Source organism: Drosophila rhopaloa, unplaced genomic scaffold (assembly GCF_018152115.1).
Source record: "Drosophila rhopaloa isolate 14029-0021.01 unplaced genomic scaffold, ASM1815211v1 contig_2, whole genome shotgun sequence".
Taxonomy (NCBI): domain Eukaryota; kingdom Metazoa; phylum Arthropoda; class Insecta; order Diptera; family Drosophilidae; genus Drosophila; species Drosophila rhopaloa.
The window spans coordinates 14963226-14974086 of record NW_025335083.1 but is presented as its reverse complement, the minus strand read 5'-3'; the positions used below and the strand labels follow the sequence as shown (position 1 = coordinate 14974086).

At 42.4% G+C, this 10861-nt stretch overlaps 1 protein-coding gene across 1 annotated transcript; it reads right to left on the bottom strand.

The window, feature by feature from the left end:
- Positions 1-1561: 1561 nt before the first annotated feature.
- On the bottom strand, positions 1562-3224 carry LOC108048538 (protein snail). Its single transcript, XM_044459803.1, has one exon. The coding sequence runs from the start codon at positions 3066-3068 to the stop codon at positions 1908-1910; it is 1161 nt and encodes a 386-aa protein (XP_044315738.1). The 5' UTR covers positions 3069-3224; the 3' UTR covers positions 1562-1907.
- Positions 3225-10861: the final 7637 nt, after the last annotated feature.

The following is a 10861-nucleotide window of genomic DNA, read 5'->3' as shown; positions in this document are numbered from 1 at the left end:
TAAAACAAATAATTTTATTAAGAATTTACAAACAATTATTATTATACTGAAACCATTTTTTTAAAATTTAATTTATTGAATTTTGAGCTGTAAATATTAAACTAGTTATTTCATTAATATCAAGCTTTCATAGTCAAAAAATTATCTTACCTCCTATTTGAGAATTTCGAATACGTGCCTAAGCTGAAGTTTTCACTCATATCTGGGATCTATATGTTATACCTGTCCAACCTGGCGTCTTATCACCACACGGCTCTAATCAAATAGTCAGATAAACCCCGATGGGTTCTCGGTTCAGAGCATGCTTCAATGGTAATCCAATCCAATCAGGACCTGAACTACCGTCTGCCATGTCAATCAGGACTCGATAAGCAGCCGTCGCTACGTTTATCACCTGCAGTCCTTTTGGTATCCTTTGGTGTCCTTTGGGACTCGGGACGCATGCGCCGAGATCCGTTCGGCAAATATGCTGGCAAAGGATTGCGGAAAGGAAAACGTGGAGTGCCGGTGGTGTCAGCTAATTAAATATTTGCATTGGCGAAAGGTGCAAATCGAGAACTGATATGAATTAATATTATTGGGGGGCGGGTTAAAAGGAAGTCCCGAAATGGAAAGTGTATGACAAATCGGTTCCCTGTTTGCACATGCCAAAGGTGTTTTCTCCGAGAATTCGATATTGCTATTGTTGAGATTTTTGTTTTCCGAGAGGGTTGGCGGAAATTGTCACAAAATATCAGCAGGAAAAGGTCCCCAAAATGCGGATGTTTGGTTTCCTGTTAATTATTGAGTTTTGGAAGGCTCACAGAAATTTTAGGAAGAACAGAGAATGTGCTATGGAGTCGTACCATTATATTCATATTTATACCCGTTACTCGTAGAGTAAAAGGGTATATTGTATTCGTGCAAAAGTATGTAACAGCTAGAAGGAAGCGTTTCCGACCCTATAAAGTATATATATTCTTGATCAGGATCACTAGCCGAGTCGATCTAGCCATGTCCGTCTGTCCGTCTGTCCGTCTGTCTGTCCGTCTGTCTGTCTGTCTGTCTGTCTGTCTGTCCGTATGAACGCTGAGATCTCGGAAACTATAAAAGCTAGAAGATTGGCATTTTGCATGTAGATTTAAGAAGTTCCTACGCAGCGCAAGTTTGTTTCAAAATGGTGCCACGCCCCCTTTAACGCCCACAATCGCTTATATACGATTTTAAAAATTTAAATATTTCGGAAAAGTAAAAATGCAGTTTTATTGTGTTTATCAATACCTATCGAAATGTAGAAGAAATTTTTCAAATCGGACCATTCGTTAAAAAGTTATGCGTAATCAAAGTTTCTATCTCCATCTCCCTCGCACTCCCTTTACCTGAGTAACGGGTATCTGATAGTCGAGGCACCCGACTATAGCGTTCTCTCTTGTTTTTGGCTGTAATTATCCTGAATATCCTATCCTTCTAGTCTATCCTTGTTTTTAGACATTTTGTTATCTGAAAATTGTAATTTAAAAAATTGTTTTAATATTTTTTCTGTAAAAGATATTTGAAATTTGAATTAATAAGACCATATAAGTTTCTTTTGTAATTTTGTATATTTTATTTTTATAAACATATTCATTGGCTTATAACTATAAATAATCTTAACAACAGTTTTCTTAACAGTAGTGAGAATACATAAATAAGGATAATAATTAAATGAATAGATTTGGTCAAATGCTGCGTGTGACAATGAGGCAATATACATGAACTTAGCCTACGAATACTACGACTGAAATAAATATAATAATAGTAGCACCAAAACCGAATCGACTTAGTACAAGCTAATCTAAGTTATTGTCTGTTTGTTTGGTCTTCGCCAGCGGAATGTGTGTGTTTGTTTGAGTGTTTGGTCTTGCTGTGAGATTCTAGCGATGAGAATCCTACGCAATGGTGATGGTGCAGTTGGAGCTGGAGTGCTTGTTCAGGAGCGACATCCTCGAGAAGGACTTGTGGCACACCTGGCAGGCGTACTTCTTCACATCCACGTGGGTCTGCTGATGGGCTCGCAGGTTGGAGCGGTCGGCAAAGGATCGTGGGCAGTCGGGGCACTGGAACGGCTTCTCGCCGGTGTGGGTGCGGATGTGTCCCTGGAGCAGCCATGGCCGCGAGAAGGCCTTGCCGCAGATGGGGCACTTGCAGGGCAGGGTGTGCGTGCGGATGTGCATCTTGAGGGCTCCGATGGTGGTGTACAGCTTGCCACACTCCTCGCAGGAGTGCGTCTTCTTCTCCTGGTTGCACTCGGCAGCCGGGCAGTGGAACTGCCGATGCTTCGACAGACCCATCGAGGTGGAGTACATCTTCTGGCACTCGTCGCACTTGAAGCGATAGTTCTTGGCATGATTGGCGGCCACATTCGCAGACGAGGCACTCATGGCCGGATTGTAGGAGTATCCCGACATGCTGCTCACACTGGCCCCGCTGCTGCTCGACTTGGCCTCATCGAAGAGGTGGAACAGAGCCGGCAGAGGGATGTCGTTCCTCACGGACAGATCCTCCGGCTCGGAGCCGGTTTCCAGATCGGATCCCGGACTGGAGGGCGGCGTCATCTGCTGGTAGCTGTACACCGACTGGGGTGAGGCCATCGAGCTGGCCGGCGATGGATAGGCGGCCAGATGGGGCTGGTAGCTGCTCCACAGCGCTGAGATGGGATTGCAGCCGGCGGCCATCACGAAGGCGGACTGGAAGGGATTGACCGTGGGACTGGCGGTGGTGGTATAGCCCGTAGTTCCTGCTGTCAAGCCGCGCATATGGATATCGGTGGGTTGGTAATCCTGGGCTTCCGCTGGCGGCGACAGCAAACACGAGTTGGAGATCCTTTCCGGTGTCTTGGAGAGATTCAGCACATAGTCACGTTTCGGCTCCGGCTGTTGGTAATCCTGGGACTCCTCCTCGCGTCCCCTCTTCAGTGAGAGGTCCTGCGGCTGATCCTGGCCAAACTGCGAGTCCTTGGTCAAAGCCAAGGCCTCCGTTTGGGGCAGACGCTCCTCCACGAAGACAATTGGGCGCTTCTTCAGCGGGCAGCTCTTGTAGTTGGCGGCCATTTTTGAAAGTTTGTGTGTTTGTCTAAGTTTTAATTTCCGGTAGTGATCGAGATTGAGATCAATATATATTTCGAGAGATCGGATGTTTGAGAGGCGATTTGTAGAGTTATATTTCGAGTTCGAGTTATAGAGCGGTGGTTGCGTACTCAACGAGAGCTGAGGTGGCTGTGACAGGTCGAGTGTCGAGCACGCTCTTTTATACCCCGAGCTCTGCGCCTCTGCCGACGTCGCTGCCACCATTTGGTGGTGGTTCTTCTTCACAAAAACAACAATATACACACACGTGTGCGGTGCTACCTAGCAACAACAACAATAGTACATTTCCCATACCCTTATTGCGTATTTCCCTCACTTCCCCGTACCTGCTCTCTCTCTCTCTCTCTCTCCCTTTCTTCCTCTCTAGTTTGCAACTCCTCTCTCGGAAGAGCAGGCGCAGGCGCACCCTCCCAGGAATCCCGATCCTATCCGATCCGATCCCCCTATAAGTTATGACAGCTATGCCGGCTCTCCAATTTCCCGAGATATCCACAACCCACCCGTAATAACTCCTGCAGGTCCCGAATGCAAGTTACACTATCGTTTCCCTACAACACACTATCGCACCCTAAGTAATTTTCTATTTTTAAGCACGAGTCAAATTGGACTCCTAGTATTTTTGGGGTGGTTTGTGCACTTAGATCGAGGGCTTCGAGTACATCTGCCCGGGGCCCTAAACTCACTTTAGGGAGGAGTGGGAGTGGGGATTGGGAGTTGAACCTGAGCGACACGGACTGACAAAACTGACACCTTGTTGGAGAGGTGTTCCAAAAATAACACTGATAATGAGCCGAATTCCAAGCACCAAGTGTCAACTCTAGGGTGCACTCTACGCTGACTTATGGATCATCTCCAGTGGCTCATTGGCAGCGATCGATGGGAGTTTGGAATAGAGATCCAGGGTATACAGACTCCTGTCATTACGTAACCCGAACGAAGGAACTGGCGGACCATATCAAGTCTCCTGTGAGCTTACCTTTGAGTTCTTCCTGTTCCCACGAAAATTGTAAACCAAACTATAGACATTTTAATGATTTTAGTTGTAAGCATGTGGAAACAATTTCTGGGAATTTTTTAAAATGGCAAAGACCTTAAATGATAAGTTTTTTTGAGATACTATTATTAATTGTTATTATATTCTGAATATTGAATTATAATTGTATTTTAATAAGTCAGAAGAAAATATAACAAAAATGTTTTCTGTTATTTTTTCTTGCCTAAATGTGTAGCGCTAATATGTTATTATAAAATGGGACGTTAATAGTGATATGGTTTAAGACATATATTTTAATATATTCCTTGGTCTTTATGAGTTAGTTAGTAAGACTCCTTAACATTAGTTCAAAATAAAATTATTAGTTTGGAATTTTACTAGAAGCCCATTCCTAAATTTTTCTTTTAAATAAGACGACTCTTTACTTTTAATAATTTCAAGAAATATAAAAATATAGAGTATGTTAAAAAATGTAAATTGCTTACCCTGTTTATATATAAAAAAAAACAAAAATATATGCTGTTTTAAATCAAATCTTTATTTTCTTTTACTTTTTGCGATATCAGTTAAGTAAATCGTTATATAATATAAAAAAAATTTATATGTACAAAATTAAACTGACCAGCAGAATCCAACAAAGTCCTTGATATTTCCCACCCTTCTCACTTTCCACCTCCCCTGATCTTTGACTCGCTGCCTCATCGCGCACACACATCTTTCCCACCAAGCACCTCCAGACTTTTTCGCCACCCCTTCAACTTTCCCAACTCCCACTGCCGCATGGAGGCTGACATGCAGACTTCGTGCACGGGAAAACAGACAAGCCCGCATAGCCAAGTCCAATTTCCCGGGCCGTCAAAAAAAAACCAGGCGCGATGGTAAAATTGGAAAAAATCCGCAGCCATATTCGAAAAGTTTTGATAAACCCAGGAGGTGACAAAAAATTCCAGCGCGGAATTCCAATTCCCCGCGATCCTGCGACCAATGGCGTGAGGGAAAATTGGGAAATGTCGAGCCAATAACCCAGCCGCATTTCCATTTTGTACTTCCCTACGATGGATTTCCCTTCGACGAATCTCCGGATGTGGATCAGCGCTGGATTTAAAGTAATTTCCCAGCTTATCCAATTACGCAGTCAGCGAAACTCAAGCAAAACAAGCGGGTGGGAAAACTGGCTGGGGGTTTTCTATATGTCCATCCTACCTGGTGGGTCATCCCGGATACCTCGGTTATTACGTGTGTTATTCCGCGCAACCAACGGCCATGACATATCCAGGCACCCATCTACCTAATGATCACCGCGTCGAAATCCTCGGCCGCGGAATTGCCCGCAGGACATCGCGGATAACCCGGCGGTCCTCATTCATTCCGCGGGAAAATCCGCACTTGTCGTCCGCGCATTAGCCGAAGTACCTGACTTGCCAAAAAAATCCCCGGTCGGGTTGGCCCGCTCATTAGCATTAAGTAGATGATTGGCGGCCAGTGTTTTCCACTTCATTCATTAACTCAATATTTTGGGGAAAACCATTTCGGGGTCTCTACATTTCTACTTCCCCGATTCGCTCGGGATTTCTGCAGGTGCTCAGCTGCTTATCGATTCTCCCTACGCCTTGTTGTTTTTGTCGATTTTCGCTGACAATGGGCCCGTCCCATTTTTGCACCTTGTCCTGGCTCATTTGTTGTAGCTAACAATGAAGGAGGAACACAAGGATCTGCAGAGTTCAGTTGGCATTGTTCAAAGAGGAGCCAAGCGAAATAGTAAATCGAATTGCAAAAAGAATTGGGTCGACAAGAAGGGGAAGAAATCACAAGAAGGGATAATGGAGGAATGATGGAGAAAATAAAATGTAGAAGGAAGTTTGGAAAATGCTTTATAGTGAATACTATACTATACTATACTATACTATACTATACTAAATAAATGAGAATACATTTAATTACCTATTTTTACAAATATTTTGTATTGCATATTTTTATTTCCAACTTTAAAATTTTATGCATTTTTTCATAATGAAAAGTATGTACAAAATCAAAGTAATAACTTCGTATCCAACTTATTTTAAGTAAGCGAATTTAATTTACTAAGTATTTGTATTACTATCTGAAAAATAGTTTAATGTTATTTAAAATACAATGTTGAAAAATCTAATAGAGATTCTTTGAAAGAAATGCTAAATATGATCTATTTTGTCAGATCTCAGATCTCTCTTTTGAACTTCGCCCCGAGGATCCGCATCCTCTAACTGTTTTTCCAGCCTTCAAGTCCGAGTTTTCCCAACTCGAACCCCCACTCGTTCATGGTCCAATAGTTCCATCATAGCCTAACAGTATCTCCAGCTCACCTGGCCCGGAGCACCTTTTGCAAAAAAAATAGACACGAAGAGGAGAAGGTAAAAGAAAGGAACGAACATTAAGGATACCACCAAGGAAAACAAACTATGGCCCAAGATATACGATGTGTGATCTCGTTGACAATGAATTGTTGATTACTATAAGGGACGCCTGCAGCTCCCCTGTTGTTGTTGTTGCTGTTCCTGATTCTCTTCTCGTTTTTTTTTTTTTGGCACGAAACAAAGGAGCTGCGATCCATAAATCGAAGATCGGAGAAGCAGGGAAAATCACTGCCACGGGCTGTATGTTGTGGACCGGGTGCATTGCACAATCAATAGGTTCGCGACACAATGGCCGAACAGTGGAGTAAATGTTTTGAAAAGCCAGCGAAAGGAATTGCTTCCCGGAATCCACCGACGAAGCCGGCGTATCAATGTCCTTTAGCCAGAAGAAATCAAAAAGTTGGATCACCTGGCCGTATCTGTCGGCGATTATGTGCGGGTTCCATCGCTACCTGTGGCCCATTGTTCGGTCCGAATTGTGAATGACCCCCGACCCCGAGTCTAAAAATCCAGACAGACCCCAAAACTTGGCTCTATTGTCGCCCGTCCTGCACTTGTGGCAGCTGCCTTGACTTCCAGCCCGATTCCCCTTCGATTTGCTCTAAGGTCCTGCGCAGGTTTCGCGCCTATTCACGGTTCGTTATCCTGTCAATGCAGTAGTGCCGGCATTAAGAGTCCCGTCCTGTCATCATCGTTGCCCCCAACTTTCCATTATCCTGTTGCGACTAAGCTGATTAGGGGACATCGCGTGTGTCCTGCTTGTTGGCCACACTAAACACTCTGTTTAGCCTATTACACGTGTCTCCCAAATGAAGTGTGTAAATATTATTTAATTCTGTTGCGGTGATTATGGACTACATAAAAAAGGGAGAGGTTTTTGTGCGGGAAATGTTTATCAGGGGTTGAAGGTTTTTATTTAGTAAGGATAATGGTTTCCGTTAGGAAACGCTTCCGAAAAAGCGCTAGCCTATATAAGGTCTTTAAAATTTATAAAGATTCATTTAAAACCACTATTAATTAAAAACTCTAGTTGAATATTGGTTTATTTCGCAACATACAAATTTGGTTACTAAAATGTTCTTGACTGGTGTAAATATTAATATATGAAAATAATTTTTTAAAATAAAATGAAATACCATATTTTTTAATGCCTTACAAATTACTTAATTATTTAATTTACTTTCTCGATCTAAAATAACCCTGCCTTAAAACCCCATTTCCTCTAGGAAGTCCCTCTAATATCCTCTTTAATCCTTGATATATTGGACATATTCCCCCCTCTCTTTAGCCACACACCAAGTTATGCGAGGTCAGGCCGAAGAAACTCCCCTATTAACAGGATTTCCAACACCTTTTGGCAGGACCTCAGAGCCAAGAAGGACGCTCTTTGGACAGAGTCCGCAAAAAAAACCCACACACAAACGTAAAGCAGTCAAGGAGCCGTTAAGGAAAAAATCATTGCACCGGGCGGACGGGTGAACGGCCAACAACAATGCGGCCAAGGAAACCCAAAGGACATCGCATCTGCGTCTGCAGGCAGGCAGGAGCATTTGGGAATCAGGAATCACAAATCGGTGCTGGAAATAATGTCAACTCGAGGGTGGCGCGTTGGTGGCTTGGCATTGACAGCTGCAGCCCGCCGAGCTGAATTCTTCTCCTTTGGCGCGTCTTCGTCTTGGGCCTTTGGCTTGGGTTTTCTGATTTTCTGTTTTCAGTTGTCAGCTTTCAATTTTGGCAAGAAGTGCATCTGTTTGCCCTCAGCCCAAAAAATCGAGACCCGATTCGGACGTTGACTTGCATCTGCGGGCGCACAATGGCGAGTGGCGAGGAGGGGAATTTATCGAGTACACCTGAAAAAATATAGGAATAATTGCAAAATACCTCTAATCGCTTACACTGTTATTTTCTTTTCAATAAGATCGATGCAACATATCATATCATAGTGCATAAGCTATCAAATAGCTTTGTTTTACTTTGTAGTCAAGCAGAGTTCATTTTCAAAAAATAAATAAAAAATAAAAAAAATTAAATATAATTATAGTTTCTAAGCATATATCTTTTATTATATTTCGCTTTTTGCAAGGGTCTTAAAATGCATTACACCAATTTCTTCTTCTTTCTAATTATATTCTTAAAGTAACCATCCATTTCTCTAAGTGCACTGGAGAGCCACATTTATGATCGTCATCGGAGTACGAGTAATCACAGTCGGGGCACAGGACACAACAATAGTGCACCGTTCGAGATTTTTCAGCATTTTTTTTGGCGGCATGCCCCGGATCCTACCTGAGCCACATCCTTTGTCGACTCCTGGCCTGCCCTTTGATTTTGAATTTTGGATTTCATTGCCCGGCTGAAGGCTGTCGGAATTTGAATTGGACTTCAGGGGTAATGCAACCGCAATTGTTTCGCCGCATTGTTCTCGCTGGCGTTTTGGCATGTGCAGGGATTCTCCTTGAGTCTGGCAAATGAGTTCCGTTCTCGATTCCCTTTGTCATCGGTTATGCAGATGCATATTCCAAAAGGAATAATATGTTGCATCACAGCTGCCCAAACACTGCCTTCCTAACGGAGCAATTGAAGATCGGAAGATGGAAAGCGGAACCGTTTCAGAGATCGGTGGAATAATTATTGGAGAATTGTATTCCTGGCGTTCTTCTGCCCGATATGGTAATCACCTGGATTTTACTGTTTATTTAATATTTATTGCTAGCTTAAAATGGGAATACATAGCAATAGTAAGGTACTAAATATTTATTTTTATGGTCAAGTCTTTTGAAACTGTATTTAGAGATTTTAATAAAAATATGAATATTTTTATTAATCCAAATTGTAATAATAGCATTTAAGACTTACTGCTATTACTTGCAATAATAGTTTTGTAGCAAATCAGTTGAAATATAATTTCATTAGATAAGCCACGAAGGCAATCCAGTTTGAATGACTCCCTCCCACGATTCCTTTTCTTTATAGAGATTTCCTGGAAAATATTATCCGACTAGAAACTCCCGAATTCGTGGGAAACCCCTGACCAGTTCGCGTCCTGCGCAGACATGGCCAATCCTTTAAGGGTAAAACACGCATAATGTGCCCACATTAACACCAAATCAATCTAATCCGAATCCAATCATTTATAAGCGACAACAATTAACGTGGAAATGAAGATTTCACTGGAAATCCCGCAGCAGTGGCGAACAATGTACCCAGTATTTACAATTACAAATTATAGAAGGCCTTATCCTGCGGCCATTTCCTGACAAATGATCGCAGATAAAGTTCTCGGGAGTGAGAGCAATCAATCGAGTGCAACACGTTCTAACGATTTACATGTCAAGTTGACGAGAGTTGTCCTGCCACAAAAGACTGGCGCTTCGTGTGTGTCCACGTGTCCCCCCTCATCTACTTTATATATACTCGTATATGTCTGCCCATCGATTCGATTTTGGTTTCGATCGGGGTTTCACTTTCATTTGTCACTGCTGTCTGACACCTTGTTATGCGGAGATACTCATCGAGGGTCCGAAGACTTCCCCCTTTTCGAACTAAGCAAACACAGTTGCGGCGGTTTCAAAATTTCGATTATGCTCGCGTGATAATTATGCATGCAATCGTAAGCTTCCCTTTCTGGAAATGGTATAAAATGGTATTGGTTCGGTCTGGTTCTGCTTTGGCTGGGCATGGTATTATCGGTCGACGACAATCGGTCTCATTGTTTCCGTTTCCCACCGTCTGCCTTTTGTACGAATTGCGTCTTTGGAAAGGCCCCCATTCCCATTCCCATCCCAATCCCACCGTCCACTCCCCATCCTCGATCCAAAGTCGTCCAGCTGCGGCAGTAAATTTTATGGTTAACTACGGTCCGACATTTGTGCTATTTAACCTTTTTGTCCCAGCGAACTTCGGGGCAGAGATCCCCGATCCACGTGCGACTCTATTTGCTCTGGCTCTGGTTATGTATGCTAATAGGCTTCGTTTAGGGGGGCACAAGGTACAACCTGTAATTTGGTATGAGGGTTCGCATTTTGGAAGATTGGGGCATTCAATTCCCTTTAGTTATATCAGCAAACAATTCTTAAAGAAAACTAACATCATATTTAATGATATAAAAAATACTTATGCATTATCTTCATTTTATACTTTGCTTTAGTAATAGTATAAACAAGATGATGTTTTATTATTATTTGCATTCCTTCTGATGCTTTTAAATAAATAAAAATCGTTCATCGAATTAAAACTACAATCGATTGCTGATGTTAAAATAATTTTAAACCCCTTATCAAGCTTGGTCGTTTATTAAATAAATAATAATCGTTCATCGATTTAGAACTACAATCAATTTCTTTTGTTCAAGTTATTATTCAAACCTAAAG